At 47.4% G+C, this 19,698-nt stretch overlaps 1 protein-coding gene across 8 annotated transcripts in view; it reads right to left on the bottom strand.

Annotated features, from left to right (window-relative positions):
• Positions 1-1,299, bottom strand: part of LOC121442760 (receptor-type tyrosine-protein phosphatase mu) — a 695,160-nt gene extending 693,861 nt beyond the window's left edge. For all 8 annotated transcript variants that reach the window (XM_041644372.1, XM_041644376.1, XM_041644373.1 and 5 more), the window contains exon 1: positions 683-1,299. In XM_041644372.1, the coding sequence (XP_041500306.1) occupies positions 683-755 (73 nt within the window). In that variant the 5' untranslated portion in view covers positions 756-1,299. The remainder of the gene's footprint in view (positions 1-682) is intronic.
• Positions 1,300-19,698: the final 18,399 nt, after the last annotated feature.

Below are 19,698 nucleotides of genomic sequence, written 5' to 3'. Positions count from 1 at the left end.
AAGTTGCCAAGGCCCAGGCGGCCCTCTGTTAGGGAGGCCGAGGGTGGGGTCCGGGCGCCCAGCCACAGTGGCCAGGGCTTGGGGAGCTGCAATTCCTCTAGGGTCGCAGAGACCTCCCGCGGTGCAAAAAGGGAACCGCTGGCACAGGAAGCCCGCGCAACCGCGGGGACCCGCTGAGGTCGCCCACCGCGCCGGGCGGGCAGGGGGCAGCAGGGAAGTCAGGTTTCAGGAGACTGCCCGCTATACCACCCGGTTTGGGAGATCGCCACGGGCGCAGCTTAGCACCCGCAGCCCATGCTGGCCGCCACCGGGGTCGTGAGGCCCGCGCAGCGCCTACTCCAGGCGGCTGCAGCTGGGAACTTCAAGCAAAGTTTTCTGCCGCTCCTGCCCCAGCCGCCCAGGGACCCGGAGCCCCGAGAACAAGTCCAGGCCCTAAGGTGACAGGCGCCGAGATGGAGGTCCCGGCTCCTGTGCTTGTCCTGTAGGCTCCTGCGTGTGCTGCACGGGCCCCCGGGCTCGGCGGTGGTTGCTTTCCCTCTGGCCATCCGCTAGCCGGGCTCACCCGCTACGCAATGCCTGGTCCAGCGCGCTCCTGCCCGGCCCCAAAGCTCGCTCGGACTGTTCCACCCAGGAGTAGCCTACGTCCCATGCGCCCCGGGAACTACAGGAGCGGCCCGCTTACCTGAAAACGTCTCCCCGGCGGCAGTTAGCAAAAGTCCAGCCAAAGTCACCAGGCAAGTCCCAAGTGTCCTCATGGTCCTGAGTGCACGCCGGGCCGCCTCGGGGCGGCGGCGGCCGGTAGACGCGGGAAGCCGAGCGGTAAGCGAGCCTAAGCTGCAGGCTGCCAGTGTAGACGCGACAGCAGCGAAACAGCAGACCCCAAAGTGGCAACAGTTGCACAAGTCCGAAGTCCCGCGGTTCCCGGGCGTGGGGACCGTGTTCTGGGCCCTCCTGCCCTCCTGCTGGCCCCCTCTCGGAGTCTGGCGTCGCTGAGAGAGGGAGCGGAGGGCGCGTCCGCCGAGCCCAAATCCTCGCTGGGATCCGGCGCTGCGCCCGCCTAAGCGCTGCCCCTGATCGGGACCGAGCCGCCCGCGGCGCCGTGGCGGTGGCCGTGGCCGTGATCGCGCGCCCGCTGTCCGCCGCCTCTCCTCCCGCAGCGCCAGCCACCTCGGACGGCGGCGCGCTGATGGCCAAGCCCGCGCCGGCTGCGCGCGGGGCTCCTGCTCCCCGACTGACTGGCGGTGCCCCGCAGGCCGGCTGGAAGGAGCCCACGTCACGGCCGGGCCGGAGCCGCCGCGGCCCGCTAGAGGGCGCGAGCGCCCGTGTCCCCGGCCCGGGGCCAGCTCGGCCTGCGCGGCGCCTGCGGGCTCCGTGGGGCGGCCACTGCCAAGACGCGGGCGGGACCCAGCGGGCAGGAGCAACCGCCCAGGACGCCACCCTCGACCCTAGCTCGCCCCAGCAGCGCCTGGGGCTTCCCACGCTGACCTCAGGGACAGGGACCGCGCCCCAACCAGAAGTTTGTCCCGGGTCACGGGCGGCGAGGAGGAGTTGGAACGCGCCAGGCACGGGGCGGCAGTGTCCCCGGCGGCGGCGGCAGCTGGCTTGTTAGCGTCGGGAAGGAGCGGGAGCCGCCAGCTCCCTGGGCCGCTCGGTCTGCAGCTTGCAAGGGGCATGAACGCCGCTGTGCCCGAGCCCCGCGCCCGGGAAGCAGGACGCGCTTCTGCCACTCCGCTGTGCCGTGTGGCCGCTAGTGGGGCTCGGAAGGCAGCAGTCGCATGGAACCAGGGTTTGGGCAGAACTGGTGGTTTCTGTATCTGGTGCAAATGGACGATGAATCAAACAACGTCTTAAAATAATTTTGTCGGTTTTATTAAGAGAACAAAAAAGCTACGAATGATTAAATATAAAGTAAAATTTATATTTTATTGTAATTCTGTTTTTTGGTGTGTGTGTGTGTGTGTGTGTGTGTGTGTGTGTGTTTCTCCTTGCTCACAGTAACTATTAGGGCACCTGCAGGCTATTTACCAACCTAACTGCCAGCAATCACGCTTAAATTAGGACTGCATTTGTGTTCTGATACACATAGGTTAGTGTTCAATAGCCAGGACCTGGAGCTCTCCCCATTGCTTCACCGGGAGGCTCCTCCAGGCAGTTGTCACTTGCTTTGTCTTGCTCTTAAAGACCATAGACAAAAACAAACTCCTCAGTCCTGTTGTTGAAGGCTCTCCACCCAGAAAATTTCTGTGTCTGTCAGACCAAACACATTACCAGTATTTTCGAGTATCCCTTTCAGGAGGTCCTTGTGAGCCCTTTCGGTTAGAAGTATCTATGTTAATCACTCGCTTACCACCCCCAACGTATCACCATTTGGCTTTATCAGATAGCGAACCTGCTGGGCTTATCCTGCACCTGGAAGGGAAATTTTGAAGACTCATACTTATTCCAAAAGAACCAACTAGTGACAGGTCAGATCTGCAACCTGAGCTTTTGGATGAAATTATACTATATAAGATAATTCAAATTTGTGTTTTAAAAGTAAATGATGACAAAATCCACACACACACACACAACACACACACACGCCACAACATTTTGATGCTGGTGGGAGCATCCATAAAAGAGTAAAAGCCAAACGTAGTCTCATTGCTTCCAAGGATGTCTTTAAGTCGAATTAAGAGTTTGAGATCAGGTAACATCCCATTCATCACCTGTGTTAGAGCTTTCAGCCTTCAACAATGCAGTTCCCATTAGTCAACTCCCTGGAGGCTGTTTTAGGCTGGTGGCTCCTTCAGAAGCTTCCTTGAGCTGAGGATGTAGATTTGAATTGGGAGTGGGGTGGCAGTGCTGTCCAAAACGGAGGGGAAAGAACCAGAGATCCAGAATGAAGACAGGGTGCCACTGTGGCCAATCTGGGCTCAGTCCTCTGGGTTCCCTTGGATTTGGGTATCCTGCTGTTACCACAAGCCTATCCCAATCCTCCAAGAAACTCTGTTTCTTCCATTTCTTAAGGCTTCATGGCGGGGGCGGGGGGAGGGGCTGTGAATATCAGTTGTCCCTCTGTTCTTCCAAGTGACAGTGCGGACCTAGCCACCCCATTTCCTTGCTGTCCACATTTTAAAGAGGTTTTTGCCTGCAGCCTCCTCTGATTCCTGCTTATTTACTGCCCCTTGCAGGTGACTGTTCAAAGCCACCGTTGGTCTAAATAAAGAGAAAATAACCAGTCAGGACTCCTGTTGGGGGGATATTTCTGCAGGGATCTTCCCAGGGGACTTGTCTTTGCCTTGTGTTTTCAGCTGTAGAGATTTCTCTGTCTAGTTTAACCACCACTTGTCACTCCTGCCTCTCTGGGGACAAAGGTGACATTTGCAGAGTTAGTTGGCCAAAGTGAGGAGTGCTGTCCAGGGCCAGCTTCTAAGATGAGTAAATTCTGGGGGAATAAAAACGAATGCCCACTCAGCAGGTCTTTTCAGATATTAACCAGATATTAACATTGCTCGAAAGAGAACCAAACTGAGGCATGAGAAAGGGTTTGGGTTATATTTTTCCATTTCATTTTTTTTTTGACAGGTGATGTGGGATTCCCATTTGTATGCTGTGAAATGTTTTATTACCATTGATTAATAAAGAAGCCACTTTGGCCTATGACAAGGCAGAATATAGCGAGGCGGGAAAAGCGACATTGAGTACAGGGAGAAAGAAGACCGAGGCAAGAGAGATGTCAGCAGCTGCTAGAGAAGCAAGATGTGAGGTAACCAGCCTCGAGCCTCATGGTAAAATATAGAATAATAGAAATGGGTTTAAAGTAAGTTGTAAGAGCTAGTTAATAATAAACCTGAACTAATAGGCCAAACAGTTTGTAATTAATATTGAGCCTCGGAGTGGTTATTTTAAAAGCAGTTGCAAGACCAGGCAGAACGAGAAACCTCCAGTGACAGACAGGGGCATTGGCAGGAATTGAACTCAGGGCTTCACGTATGTTCTGCACATGCTTGTGTACCTTTGTGACACATGGCAGGGAAGAAAGCCATCCCGCTGACGGAACTGTGCGGGGACACTACTTTTGATCATAGTGATTCTGTTTCTAACTTTGTTCCAGATCCATAAAAGCCAAAAGGTAAGCCCAATCCATCTACCCAGGATGTTAGTCACACTGACTATGGAGGTTAGCCATGTCAGGAAGTTCCTAAGACACCGCAAACTCTCGGCAGCCACCTAAGTGTGATCCCAAGGAAAGGAAGTTCACATTCTTCTTATGACTTTTCTCTTCTCACCCTTCCTGAAATAACTCCCCATGTTTAGGTATTTGTTGGGATGGCAGAAGTGCCTTTGATATAAGCAGAAAATGGAAATGTATGTTGTATAGGTCACACAACAATGTGTTCTCTTGATCAAAGTATATCAGGAAGGTGGGAGGAGATAATTCTGAATTTGAAACCTACTGTGTAGGTAAAGTCAGTTCCGGTGCTGCCTGGTTTGCACAGTATTCTGTCTGAAAGACCCATGTAAACTCTGAGGCAGTGAGCAAGTGTGATTATTATGATGGTCTCTGATTAAGCAGGGGTTTTAGGCATCAGTTGTACTCAGTCTGGGCTCCCAGACCCCATTTTAACTTGAGGGACTCTGTAGAGTTCAGGGGTCGCTGAGCCAACTTGCCTGTGTGACATGCAAGTCCTTGGGCTCATGTGTCCTTAGCACATGCAGCCTTCCACTTTACTCAGCTCTGGGCTCTTTGTTTATTTGATGCATTGCTGGGGACCAAACCCAGGGCCGCACCGATACCTATACCACAAGTGCTATAGCTCCCAGCTGCACCCTCCACCCCTGTCTATCTTCAGCTATGAAGAGACCGAGCAGAGTGCTTCACCCAACACGTACTGCATTCCACAGCGGCAGTCTACTTAGGAATGTGGTCTTACTCCCTCAGATCAGGCAGTTGAAAAGGAGTCTAGGGCGGCTGCTGTTTCTGAGGAATGAGATCAAGGTTCCTGTCTGGTGACAAGCTGCTTGCTGGCAAGTCCCTAGGCAAGAGGCAAAGAAGGACACACATGTATATGTCTTCCCTTCTTAGAAAACCACTTTTGCTGGGCTGGGGATGTGGTTTTCGTGGATGCTGTTTGCCTAGCAAGACCCTGGGCTCCTCGCCAGCATTGAAAAACCACAGTCAATGGCATTAAATCGCAGGGCTCATTCTGACGGCCCTTGTCTAACCTAGTCCTGTTGATGGCTGCTTCTATAAACAAGACAGCTGGAGAACGTTTCCACACTCTTTACTGTCCTAACGAAGGTGAAACTCTTCAAAGAGAGCACCATCAGGTAGAGGGGACATGTAGCATCCCGTAGTGAACGTGTTTGCATGGTTGTTGCACAAGGAGGGGGCCCTTTGTTTGTCCCAGCTGCCTGGCTATCTTACACCCCAAATAATCACACAGAAACTATATTCATTTCAACACTGCCTGGCCCATTAGCTCTAACTTCTTATTGGTTAATTCTTACACATTAGTTTAACCCATCTCCATTAATGTGTATCGCTGCATGACTGTGGCTTACCAGCATGAGTCTAACCAGTGCCTCTCTCAGGCAGGAGATCCATGGTGTCTGCCACTCTGCCCTTCTTCCCAGCGTTTAGTTCTGTCTACTCCGCCTACCTAAGTTCTGCCCTATCAAAAGGCCAAGGAAGTTTCTTTATTCAACCAATGAAAACAACGCATAAACAAAAGGACCTCCTACACCACGTGATGCCAAATGAGAAATGAGAAAGAGATTGTTGGGTCCACAGGGATCGCGCAAAGATGGGGACAGACCACCGAAGTCTAGTAAACCAGAAGTAAACGTTATTCCAGGAAGATAACTATAAACTAAAAAATAAATCTCCATGGGATGCAGAAAGCTTATCAGCTAGCTGAGACCACAGGCAGAGATGGATTGGTAAGGCTGTGGCAAAGGACAGCTTCTGAACCTCCCTTTTCATATTAAGCAGCATTATACAATAACAAAAGGATTTTTACAACTCAAGGTAAAACTCAGATACAAATTGCCCTTCTTTGCAATTTCCATTAACAGAATTTTCAGTTAGACTGGTGTTTGTGTTTAGCCCATTGTTTCTCTCTGGTACTAGCTGATGGTGTTTTCCAAAGCTCTACTTTCTCTTGACATTGCCACATTTCCATAGCAGGGAAGGGCATGGGCCAATAGAAAACCAAAAGGTCAAAAGTCACCCCATCACTTAAACGTTAACTCAACTCACATGAATTGCTGGTCATGAATGGTCAGGGGAGTTGCCTAAAAGCTGATCCTCGGTCTGCAGAGGGCTGCCTCAGCCTCGCAAATAGAGCTACTTGTCAAACAAAGTAACCCACTGTTAACAGTTAATCCTTCAGCTGCTGAGAACCCTGCTGACAGTCTGCTCTCATTCTCCTAGGCTTACAACTTTAAATCTCTTTTATTTTTACATCCATATTTCTGGAATCTACATTTTTATATTCTTATTCTTGGACTCTTCAATATTATGGGCTTTTCACAAGACCAGAAAAAAAAAAAAAAACAGGCCATCTCAGCTTTTCTTCATGGAAAGCCTGGTCTCACCTGCCTTATTTTGTGTGGGTTCCTATCCTCCCACGGTCAGAACATGTCATTGACAAAAAGGCAAAGCCCATCCAGGTGGAGTTCAAAGCCATTCTTTCTGAATCTGTAAAGAGCTGACTCTTCAGACAGGCCAAGAGTTTTATCTCTTTGCTTTGCCCATAAGGTGCCCTCAGTCCAAATTAAACCACTTAAAAACTGGGATAGTGAATTTGCATGTTTTTTAAAATGTTGACTTTTACACTGTTAGACTTACGATACTGGGCAAGACACATAGCCTCCGTATTCAAGGTTCCTTCTGGAAAATGAAAGCCATCACACTGATTTCAGGTGCTGCTGACGATTAAATGAGATATAAAAGGCCCATGCTAATCCCAGGTACATCATTGCTGGTGATCTGTGTGGAGCCTGACATGAAGGCATTAAACTTTGAGCCTCCTGGTCTCTCATCCCCTCTTAGGACATGGCTGTTCTTTTATTCCCAAATGATGGGGTCAGACACTGGGCCGGGCCAGCAGCAGTGTGTAGCTGGAGGCTGTTCTGCATCCTGCCTGGTCCTGTAGCCACTTATAAAACTATCACTCAGAGGCTTGATATTAATTATAATCATTTGGCTCAGGCTTATTACTGACTAGCTCTTACATTTAAATGCACCCATTTATATTAGTCTGTGTATTGCCAGCTGGCCCGTGGCTTAGTGGTGATGCTTGGGCATCTTCCTCCTCCAGAGACTGCTGGCATCTCCCCTGACTCTGCCTTCTTTCTCCCTGTATCTCTGCTTGGATTTTCCATTTAGCTATAGTCTGCCCTGCCATAGGCCAGAGCAGCTTTATTCAACCAATAAAGTAACACATAACATACACATCAGCATGTCATGCCCATCAGCCTCCACAATGGCAAGATCAATAAGCTCTTTTATTTATAAAGTATTCCATTTCAGATGTGTTATTATAGAAACAAAATGACCTAAGATAAGATCTTCTGTTTAAATTTTTCAGATAGGACTGGAGCTTGTCATTTACAATTGGGCACACATATACATATGTAAACATATATATATATATATGCCATATATGTGTATTTACGTGTATATATTCCCTATATATGTCTATGTATATATATATGTCCCATATATGTCTGTATAATCCCTATATATGTCTGTATATATGCCCCATGTTTATATATGCCCTATATGTATGTATATGCATGCTCTAGATATGTGTATATATGCCTTATTTATGCCATTTATGTGTGTGTATATATATCTTATTCATATGTATATGTACGCCCTATATTTATATATGCCCTATATATGTGTGTTGTAGGGCAAGGCCTGCTTCTTCATCCTGGCTGCCCGGCTAGCTTAGCCCCGAAATAAGCACACAGAAACTGTATTAATTAAATCACTGCTTAGCCCATTATCTCTAGCCTCTTATTGGTTAACGCTCACATCTTGATTTAACCCATTTCTATTAATCTGTATATTGCCACGTGGCAGTGGCTTACTGGGAAAGATTTTAACCAGCATCTGTCTCAGGCAGAGAATCCATAGCTTCTCTGACTTCACCTTTCTTCCTCCCAGCATTCAGTTCTGTTTTCCCCACCTACCTAAGTTCTACCCTATCAAAAGGCCAAGACAGTTTCTTTATTCATTAGTCAATGAAAGCAACACATGAACAGAACCTCCTACACCATATGTGTATCTATTTGTGTGTGTGTATATATACATATATATATGCATATATAACTTTAGATATATATAATTTTAGGTAAAATGGTTGGGTAGATTGATAGCTTTTAAAAATGTCCTTCTTGGGGCTGGAGAGATGGCTCAGAGGTTAAGAGTGTTGCCTGCTCTTCCAAAGGTCCTGAGTTCAATTCCCAGCAACCATCTGTAATGAGATCTGGTGCCCTCTTCTGGCCTACAGGCATACACACAGACAGAACATTGTATACATAATAAATAAATATATATTAAAAAAAATGTCCTTCTTGGTTATGAAATCAGGAACAAGGAGACCTTACAAAGCAATCTCCTCATTCTAGAAAATGTGACTTTATGTCTATATCTGCGCCTGTGTTCCTACAGATGACAGTGACCTTCCAGATAGACACTGACCCCATCTGATCTCCCATCTGCTCTCAAGGATGTCTGTGTAGAAGGTGCTAGGGGCTCCTGGTGACTTGTGCCTCCTGCAGAAGGGACAGCAGGCTGCCTGTACACCTGCAAGCCCTCGGCGGACACAGGTCACATTCTCTTTCTACCCCTGCATCTTGAACTAAGGAAAACAACCACCTCTGTGGGCAGGTCATGTGACTGAACAGGAGCAGCAGCCCCAGCACAGAAGCAGGGGCCACCTGCCTACACTCAGCCAGCCGCGGGTTTCAGGAACGGTTCATCATGTCTGGGAAAAGTGGAAAGATTGCTGTAGGGGGGCTCGATCGCCATCACCAGGCTTCACTGCCTTTGTTCCAATTCCCAGAAGTCCTAGGAGAGAATGCTTTCTGCAAACTTTTTTTTTTTTGGAGCTGGGAAGTTTTGAGAAATCCGCTGGCTCACTCCCAGAGTGTGAAATGACATTTCTCTGTTTGACTCCCAGTCAGTTCAAAGGCTCCTGCAGCAGCTCATCCAGCAGCAGCCAGTCTCCGCGTAGGGGTTCATTAAAGGAGCGAGCGCCCGCCTTTGTGTCCCTCTTCTTGCCCGGAGGCTTTGAACTAGCATGTTTTAGATTAGTTCCTGCACTTTTGCATGAGACAACTGGTTTTCTCAGAACGCGCTTTGGATGTTAGTCAGATTATCCAGAATTCGGGCTGGAAACTGTGGTCCTCTATCGAGTTCCCTGGGAACCTTATTTCCTTTTTTATTTCACTTTGTTTAAAACAAACCCTTTGAAGTTGATAGGTATGTTCCTTAAAGCCCAGTTTGACTAATACTATTAAGGAACACCATGCTAACAATGTCATTCGTACTTCAGATTAAATTATGGCGGTAATGTGTCCTGGGTCCTGTGATCTGTAATAAGGCTGTCTTGGCAGTAGAATGTGAGAAAGTGGTTCAGTGGGAACATCAAAGGAATCGTCATTTGTACTTTTTCTTCACCTTGGACATTTTCAGGAGTCCCAATGTTGTGGTCTGAAGTGGTGATTTCTATACCGGCAGCACCATTAGGATGAGACACCCAAATCTATTCCAGTATAGATTTATTTCTATAAATGTGTGGGTGTTCATGTTTGTATAGATGGGGGGTGCCTCTAACATGTATGTGCATGCAAGCTGGAGGACAGCCTGAAGTGTCCTCCCCAGGAATGCTGCCCGCCTCTTCTGAGTGAGGGTCTCCTGTCAGTCTGGAGCTCAACAATAAGGCTACTCTGGCTAGCCAGTGACCCCCTGAGAGCCTCCTGTCTCTGCCTCTCCAGTTTGGGGATTACAGGCCCATACCTCCATGCCTGGCTTTGTATGTGAGGGCTGGGATCAAACTTCGACCCTCACAATTGCAAGGCCAGGACCTTATCAGCTGAATCATTCCTCCAGCCCCATTAAGCTACTATTGACTGACTTTTCCCTGTGGGTAGAGGGCACTGTGTTGCAGCATTAAAACAGAAGGTCCTGGTGCCCTTTTAAAGATAAAGTCACGGGGCCTAAACAGCTACAGGAGCGATGCTATCAAGATCAGGTGATGCAATGAGGTCACAGGCGTTTTTTACCCGGCAGTAACTGGCAGCCCCGGGCTGGAGGGTGAATACTCGTAGTCCCAGAGCCCCTTGCTTAGCCACTTTGCCCATCTTTGCCTCTTTTCATACCATAGATCATTTGCCATTCTCTCCTCCGGCCACATCCTGCGCTGCCCTCGTTTCCGTGACCTCAGCGCTCACACCTGTAAAGGCCATTCTAGCACAGCACCAGACAGACAGGGCTGGGCACGGCAATGCAGCAGACACACGGAGAAAGCAGACAATCACCTTCGTGGATAGAACAGATGGTTTCTGAAGATACATTTGCCGGGGATGGTAGTATTCCTGTTTTGATGGGATGGAGGAGAGGGGTCTTACTCTGATATGACGATGCAAAGATGATGACTTAATTCTGGCACATGCCCAGAATCCTGACACTTGGGAGGCTGAGGCGGGTGGATCTTGAGAAGGTCAAGGTACCTAGGGTATACAGTATCTCGAAACCATAATAGGCAGTGACCTTTCAAGGCGAGATCTCAGTGTCCCCTTCCAGGCTTCCTCAAAGAATTCTTCCTGGTACTTTCTAATTGATGAGATAAAGGGACAAAGCTAAAAATGGGAGAATTGGAGAACAAACAGCGGATTACCAGCCCCAACACAACCTGTATGGTTTTTCAGTGTGCTCCGCTCAGCTCAGGCAGGTGGGGAGGGCTGAAATCTTTACTCTGTGTCACAGCGATGAGCCCCTAGGGGACAGCCAAGACAAAATGAGAACTTAGCTTTAAGAAAGAGCACTTGGTGCTTCCGTCGTCACTTACACCTGTGATATCCTCTCGGGTTATCTGATCTAATGGCTTGAAATCTTGATTCAATTGATAGGACTCAGGTTTTCTCCTTACTTGTAGGTTGTCATAGATTTTTCAATTTCTTTTTGGGACAGTCCCTTATTGTGTAACTCAGTCTAGCTTGGAACTTACTCTGGCCCAGGGTGACTCTGAACTCCAAATTCACCTGTCTCAGCCTCTCCACCATGTTCACATCTTCACTGGGATTAGAAGAATACAAACTGGCAGAGCCCTGAAAGCCTGGGTCTTGGATCTGCCTGTATTAATTGCTTTCCTGATGCTGTGATAGACACCATGACCAAAAGCAGTTAGGGAGGAATGGTTTACTGGGGCTCACGGTTCCAAAGGACAACCCCACCATGGTGGGGAAGGCACAACAACAGGCAAAGGAGGTGACTACCCAGTCTCACTTGCATACAGCAAGCCGGAAGTGAACAGGAAGTGGTTGGCAGAATACAAAACTGGAAAGTCCATCTTTAGTGACATACTTTCTCCAGCAAAGATCCACATCCTAGAGAGTCCATAAACTCTTCAAATTACACCACTAGCTAGGGACCAGGTTTTCAAATACATAAGCCTGTCGGGTCTGGGGCAATTCTCATTCAAACCATCGGACACGCTAACCTCACATTTCTGTCAAGGGACCCAACATCTAATCAGCAACCAGGAGCCCAGCACTTCTAATCTGCGTACTTTGTGTGTGCTCCAATGGCCCTACTGTGGCTTCTCGACCTTGGGAGAAGCCTGGAATCGGTCACTTCTCTTACCTCCAAGGCAAATTTCTGCCCAGTACCAGCTTCAGGGAGGGGCTACTTCCTTGGGGTCTGGTTTCAGAACACTCAGCCTATGATGGCAAGGAAGCTAGCTGACCTCATCTTGTTAGACCGGAAGCAGAGAAGGGGGTCATGGTACTCTGTATTCTGTAGAATTTCTCCTTTCCCCTTTTACTTCAGCCCCTGGAATATTGCTGCCCGCATTCAGGGCGGGTCTTCCTCCCTGCTCTGCCAACTTCTCTGGAAACACCCTCACAGACTCACTCACAATGGTATCTCACAGCTTCCTTTCAATCTATCAATTCAAAGGGTTGATCACTGAGATAAGCCACCAGAAAGCTCCCCAAACCAATTAGGTTAAACGGTTTATCAATACTGCAGAGTTGTTGAATTACACGAGAATCAAAAGCATTCAAAATCAAAAGACTGAGCCTGTAATCTCGGCTACCTGAAAGGCTAAGGCGTGGGTTTGTAATTCCCAAGTTCAAACTGAAAGCCTGCCTGGACAATAGAGTATGTTCAAGGCTAGCACCAGTCACTCAATGAGAATATCTCAATTTTTAAAGAAGATTTAAAGAGAAAAGGCAAATGGCAGAAGGGTTGGTGGGGGAGTGCTTATCTGCCATGTGTAAGGCCCTAGGTTAGTCCTTTAGAAAGAAAAGTAAATAACGTGAATAAACATAATATAAATTAAACACTTTGCAGGTAGGCTAAGTATCCTTTATCTAAAGTGCCTGGGAAGGAAACTATTTAGACTTCTGCTCTCACCATTTGGGAATGTTTGCGTACACTTGAGCAGCTGAGCATGCTGTTCTGAAAACCCAGCCTGTGCTTTTCAATCAGCACGTCGGAACACTGGAAATCTCCTATTTTGGAGCGTCTCTGAGTTAAGGATTCAGGATGAGGGATCCACCACTTGAACTGCAAAGCACCAGATAATTTTGCATCTTATAAGTAGCCCTGTACTGGCCCTGGCAGGGAAAAGGTACTGAGGAGAGACTTGCCTTTCCCCATTCAGTGAGCACACAATTGAAAGGATGTCGCGGGTGGAATGGGAAATGGCGAGGAATCTAATGCTGAGGGGTGGAAAAGAACAGTGCGGGAGGGACCTGTCACCACCTCGCATGAAAGACTGGAGCCAACAATGCCAAGTCAGTGGACACCTTGGCCACGGCTGTTTGGATGTGTACACTTCCTGACCTCTCTAACTAAACATCACTGTCAGCGTCTCAAAGGAGGACTGGGGCTCTCCTCTTTTCTTCCTCTTTCTGACGTAGCCACCTTGAGAAACTTTTCTTCTGTTGACTGTTACTAACCCTTTTCTTTTTAATTGGCCTATTGCGGATGAGTAGCTGAGCTGTTAGCTTCCAGGATCCAGGCTTTGGCCCTCAGGTCTCTAGAAACCGCCTGGTGAGTCAGCCAGGAGGCTCTGCTTCATTCCTTTTTATTGCAAAAGATGCTGAAAACAGAAAAGACAAATAACTCACCAAGGTTTCTGATTAAAGGAGCACACCGAATCCACACCTTTATCCCCTCTCCCTCCTCAACTTTCAAATAATCACAGTAGATACAAGGCAGGAAAAGGTAATTGATCCACAAGACCAGCAGAGCCAGCATCAGCAATGAAAGAGGGAACAGGGAGACAGCACAGAATGGGTGGTAATCCAGTAGAGCACAGGGTCATGGGTCCTTGGCTAGCATTTGACAGAATCAGGAAGTACCTGGACCTGTTTCTCAGAAGTCACTGGAACCCAGGCATGGGGGGATCAAAATATGCTTTAGATAATTGGGTTGATGGAGAATGTTTAACATGAAATAAACCGCCTACTTCCCCAAATCATCGTCTCCTGTGATAAAGTCACATTCAGATAAGCATTCAGGCATGAGCTGAGCTAGAACCTCACCTCCATTGGAGATGACAAGTCCCAGCACAAGTATGAAGATGCTGTCCACATTTGTGAGGAAACCAGGCGTACCTATTTATCTTATCTAGAAAACAGGCTGAGCGGACAGTAGAAATGGATGCTGAAGCACTCAGCCCCTTCCCCATTAGCTTCCAGAACACCAGGCACTAACTAGGCTTTAACCCTTTAGTGTGGGAACCCACAGGAGTAAACTCAGTTCACCCTGACCAAAGGTCAGAGAGTTCAGGGCTATTTCCACCCCTGCCAGGTTATTGACAGGAGGTTTGATCCAGGATGTGGCTACTAACAGGATGTTTTGACCAAGGCTACTTAATGTTTTAGGTATTGAGAAGGTAATTATTTTGGTTTTTTTTCTTTGTATCTTTTGTCTCCCCCTCCTCTTTGGATTGGGGTTTGTAAAGCCTGTAAGAAATAAACATGAACAGGCAGATTCAGTATTCACCATGTTGCCCTCCTGACTCTTTTCTTTTGTATCTTTAATCTTTCTACTTGCCATTTCTTTCTTTCTTTTTCTTTTTGTTTTTTTGAGAGAGGGTTTCTTTGTGTAGTTTTGGAGTTTGTCCTGGCTGCCTTGAATTAACAGAGATCCGCCTGCCTCTGCCTCCCAAGTGCTGGAATTAAGGGCATGTGCTACCATCACCCAGCTCTACGCTTCCCCCCTCCAAGCATGGACAAGTAAGCTGGGCAGGGCCCGGCTGATATTGTCACAGGATATAGCATTTTGTGTAGGTGAGGGTCATTCTTGATTGATCCGATCAGCCCTGGAGGAAAGATCTTGATTCTGAGACTGAGGTATATCCTTCACAAAACTGTCCAGTAGCCGAGGACCGCTGACAAGCATGGCCCGTTTGCAGAACATACCCATCCCATAATGCCTCACCTTTCCTCCTTTTCACTTGTTTGACACAGTAGTGAGTATCAATATTTGTGGGAAAATAAGTGTCCTTTAAAACTGGAAAAAAAGAAACTATATACAGATACAGTATCTTTAAAATAAAAACGTATAAATTAAAAATACAATAGCAAAAAATATCAGTTCAGTTGAAAGGGTAGAAAATGAAATAGATAAATTCTATTTGACCCAGAAAGAGAACAACAACAACAAAAACAGGAGATGAAAATTAGGAATGAAAAGACGAGAAGACTAGACTATTAAAACAGAAATACATAGGTGGAAAAGAAATGAGTAAACAAGAGAGAAGAAGTAATGAAGGAAGATGAACCAAGAAAATGTCCACAGACAAAGGACACGAATCTCCAGGTATAAATGGCTGCACAAATATCACATAGTATTTGACGGTATCCCCAGATCATACATGTCATTGTGACGCTTCATAGAATAAAGATATTAAAAACTCCCGGACAGAAAGCAACCCATTGTCCTATAAAATCGATGGTGAAAGAAAATCACTTCACACTTCTGCCTACCATGAGGAGTCTGGAAAACAGTGGCACACAGCGTTCAAAATTCTGACAGAAAATGCTGTCCTTAGGGAGCTGTGTTCTTAACCTTCTCACAACAAAGTGTGACGGCAAGATAAAGTCACGTTCAGATATGCAAAGTTTCAGAAAATTTTACTCTATCCAAGGGAATCACTGTAGATATTCTGCACCCCAATAAAGGAATAAACAAAAAAAAATCAAGGAAGCAGAATTTGGAATACAAGGGATTCAACATAAATAGAGTGTAATGGTTTAGATAAAACCACACCATTCCCGGGGCCACGAGGGGTAGCTGGGTCCCACTACCCAAGGCCTCTGTGGGTCCCAGGCGGGTGGGAGGCAATGGGTGAGAGACCTCAGTGGGTCAGCAGGGCAGCGGGCCCCAGAGCTTTGGCAGGTGACAGACAGAGATGGATGGATAGGCATGCCATGCAGAGAGAGGGTTTGGATCTAGTTTATTCAGTGGGTTATGAAAGGGAAGGGAACGGGGGGGGGGGGGGGGGGGGGGGGGGGGGGGGAGAGAGAGAAAGGAAATGAGAGAGGAGGGGGATAGGAGAGGAGGCCACAGCCACCTCCTCTGAAGAGAGAGGGAGGGCAGGTGTTGAGGGAGGAATGAGGGGCAGAGAGAGAGAGAGAGAGAGAGAGAGAGAGAGAGAGAGCAGGCTGGAAGCAGAAGGAAGATCCACTATCTCCTGCAGAAGAGGGGGAGTAGGTGGGGCTTGTCTCTTAAAGGGACAGGACAGACCACTACAGAGAGAATTATCAGGATCACAGTAGAGGAAAAGCCCAGAGTGACAGCTGAACAAGAGACTGGGAACTGATGAAGGAAATTGCCTACAAGATGAAACTTAGGGAACACATAATTGTATTAAAAACACCAAGAAGGATTAAATATTTGTGAATATAGTCTGAAATCAACTGATGATAAAATTAAAAGTCTAAATCCATCAAAAGACAGTCTCTTAGTCACTCCCAAACCCTGTCAACAAAGGCAGTGTGATCTCAGGATGTATCGTATCTGCGGGTCACAATGACATTGACAGTCATTGACTGTCTGCCTGACCAAAATTGACAGAACTAACTTGAGAGGAAAGAAATGTGTGGTCTCTGGCACGTGGGGTGGTTGGGGGTGAAGCGAGCGCTCAGTGCTGGAAGGAACGACCCACCGTAGTTGCGAGGAGCCACGTTGGGGCAGTGGAAGTGTTTGGATTGCAACTGGTACATTCATTATAAGAGTTCTCATGGTTGTGTAACTCTGATATAATTAGAGTAAATTCCCTATAACTGTATTTTTGCCAAGCTGTATTTTTGTCACAAGGGATAAAAATTATAATTTCTCACCTCTGGTTTTTGTTCCTGTTCATCAGACTGTACAACTTGTCCCTTTTCCGAGTACTGCGGATACTAAATATACAAGCAGATAAGGCTTGGAACATTTGCAAAAATAGAACTCAGGTCCAAAACCCACAGCACCAGCCAAAGAATTCAAGTCATCTTGAAGAGTAACCCGTCAATGAAGTTGGCCTGGCTTGAAGAAAATCTACTATTCTCCCCAGCAAGCCACCAGCGAAATCCCACAAACTCCAACACCCAGCTCTCAAGGCCCAGAACTTGATTAGTAACCGGCAGCTGCCTCTCTTTTAGCCAATCACATTTGTATTTGTACAGGTAACCCCGCCCACCCATGTCAACAGCCACCAATCAGAACAGAGTCTGCAGCTGTGCCATAGCCTAGATTTCCCGCTGCTCTCCTGCTTCCGAGTCGACTCTTTGGCCATAAACGCTCAGACCAGAAATTCTTAACTTTGGTGGGTCTCCTAGTTCCACAGTGACCCACACTGTTGCGCAGCAACACATGCTAAACCAAGAATCCAAGCTCGAGAGAGCCGAATGGTTTTCCGAGGGATGGAGGTGCATCGTGGCAGAGTGGTTGCCTGGCATGCTGAGACCCCGGGCCACACAGGACACGAAGAACGGCGCCTGCCATCTCTCTGCTCACACACCGCCCTCTATTCCACGTGCAAAGTGCTGTAACTGGTCATTACAGGGGACGCCGAGATAAATGAGACGATTTGCGCCTTCTGCTTAACTGAATTTAATAATTTTAGTTTCTTAAAACCCAGATAATCAAAATTAGCCAAGTTTACATAACTCAATTAAAGGCGCATTCATACTTTTACGAAAAAAGAGCATAATTTTCAAAAGCAAGTCCTTCCAAAGTGAAAGCGAGTTACCCTTTTTGTGCAATTTTATTTTGTATTGTCTGTCTCAAATTGCCCATTTTAAATTTTCTTAACTGTCTTGGTATATGTCTGAAAATAGGCTTTCTTCCCCTTCAAATCGGCTCTGCTGTTTACTACCACACATGTAAATGTTAAAAGATTTCATTTGCACACATTTTCCTCGTGGCGTTTTAGAGCTGAATTGCAGATGTCCGAGAAAGGGGTACCAGTGTGATTATGGAAATTATTCTATTGACAATAAAACTAGTTTTTATAATGTGGATCAGAGAAAGCCAAAGAAATTGTGGTTGGGGAAACAGATGCGTTCAATAAAGAGCTACCCGTGCACGTGGTGGGCTGGCTGGGAGCGAGATTCACATAATGCAATCAGTAGGAATTTGACTGGGCTGTGGCGTTGTCAAAGACGCGTGGGATGGCCGAATAATAGCTGGAAATTTGTTGTGGACGTGAAACTATTAAGTCTGTCCCCTGCCGCATTCAGCATGCCCCTAAAAACTATTATTAAATAACCGATTTTATAGCGACTGTTAAAATTATTTGGCCAAAGTATAAATTAAACTTTATGATGGGTACAAATGCACGCCTTAAAATGTATAATACTAATTTAGCTTTCCTTTCCTGTTTTTTTAAAATACCCACTCAGACGAAAGAGCAGTGATTACCAAAATAAGGGCATATTAATAAGGCTGCCAAGATGCCTTCTCAAAAGGGAGACACATTCAGGGTGACTGGCTCAGCGAACACAGAACGCTGTGGTTATCAGGGAACGGAGATAGCGCCTGTGATGTCTAAGGACTCCGCGATGAACTGGTCTGGGTCTCCAGACCCTACCCCCTCAGGCTTGCACAGGGTCATGGGGGCGGGTTCCTCACAGGTTCATGGGGGCGGGGTTGGGGGCGGGGTTGAGGGCGGGTCCTAACACCCTCCACACCTGGAGAGGGAGAATGGTGACCAAGTCACCTCGCACGGGCGCACACGCACCCACACCCGCACCCACACCCACACACACACACACACACACAGCGTGGCTCCGCCTTCCCGCTGCTCTTGTCTCCACCCACACTCTTCTCACAACAGACCCTTTGCTAGGTGTCTTGTCTATACACACAGTGACTCTGGTGTAGGGATTGGACAACCGTTCCTGGGGTCTGATTGAAGACTGTTCGCATCTTACCTCCCTAGAGCGTCACCTGTGGCTGTTAAAACTGTGACACATTTTGTCCTCGGAATTTGAATGTACATTTAGGAGTGAATCAATTACATATACATACATATATATATATATATATATATATATATATATAATCTTAAATTTACTTAATGACAGGATACAATCTGAAAGTGTGTTGTTAGGCAGCTTTGTGAAGATAGTGTGGTGCACTGAAAAATGAGGCCATGAAATCCGTGATTGCTATCATCATACGGAACTGCTAAAGGAAACATGACTGACTTTTCACTCACACACACACACACACACACACACGCACGCACGCACGCATGCGTGTGCACATTTGGAAAGTTTAGGGCATGAAATGATTTGGAAGCTGCTCTGGAATAAAAGTCATGAATTCTAGGTTCTGAGACTAAGCTGGGGGATCTTCCTAGCGTAAGAATGTTCACACAGACCCTCTGCCTCATGCTGAAGTCTCATCTTCCATCCAGACCGCACTGGTTCCTGCAGCTTCCTCGGATGCTGCTTCCTGCCCTATGCCAGCTGTGGGCACCCTGTTTGCCTTGAAGCACTGGTGGTAGGCACGGAGCAGAGAGAAACCACCTTCCCCAAGTCCTGGCCCTTTGGATGAGTCATAAAACTGGAGAATACTTTAAGAAGCATCTTCATAGTTTATCTATTATTGACCAGATGTTAAGGTTGATCCTGAAAACACAAATAGGACACCATTTCCCAGTCTTGGTTTATGAAGTTGGATGTTGACTCGCCATGGAAGACGGTTAAGGTGGGTCCTGTTAGACTCAGCTCCAGGTCCAGGTTGCTGGGAACATCTGTGGTCCTATAACCAGTGCATCTGCTGGGTCTCTGGCGCACACCACACTTGCATGCGAAGAACAAGCCCCTTGTGGAATTAGTGCTTACTAAGAAACACGAGAAGGTAGTTGACGGGAGAGCTCCTGAGGACATCCTCAGGATGCCCACCGCCACTCCTGTCTCCCCACACATCTACCCTCTGCCCGACTGCTTGGCCTGGCTGTCTCCACCTCT

The sequence above is a fragment of the Microtus oregoni genome, unplaced genomic scaffold, assembly GCF_018167655.1.
Source record: "Microtus oregoni isolate MIOR12 unplaced genomic scaffold, Mior012 000095F_ref0000231, whole genome shotgun sequence".
NCBI classification, from domain to species: Eukaryota; Metazoa; Chordata; class Mammalia; order Rodentia; family Cricetidae; genus Microtus; species Microtus oregoni.
Note: the sequence above shows the minus strand (reverse complement) of the source record. Positions and strands in the feature narration are given on the sequence as shown.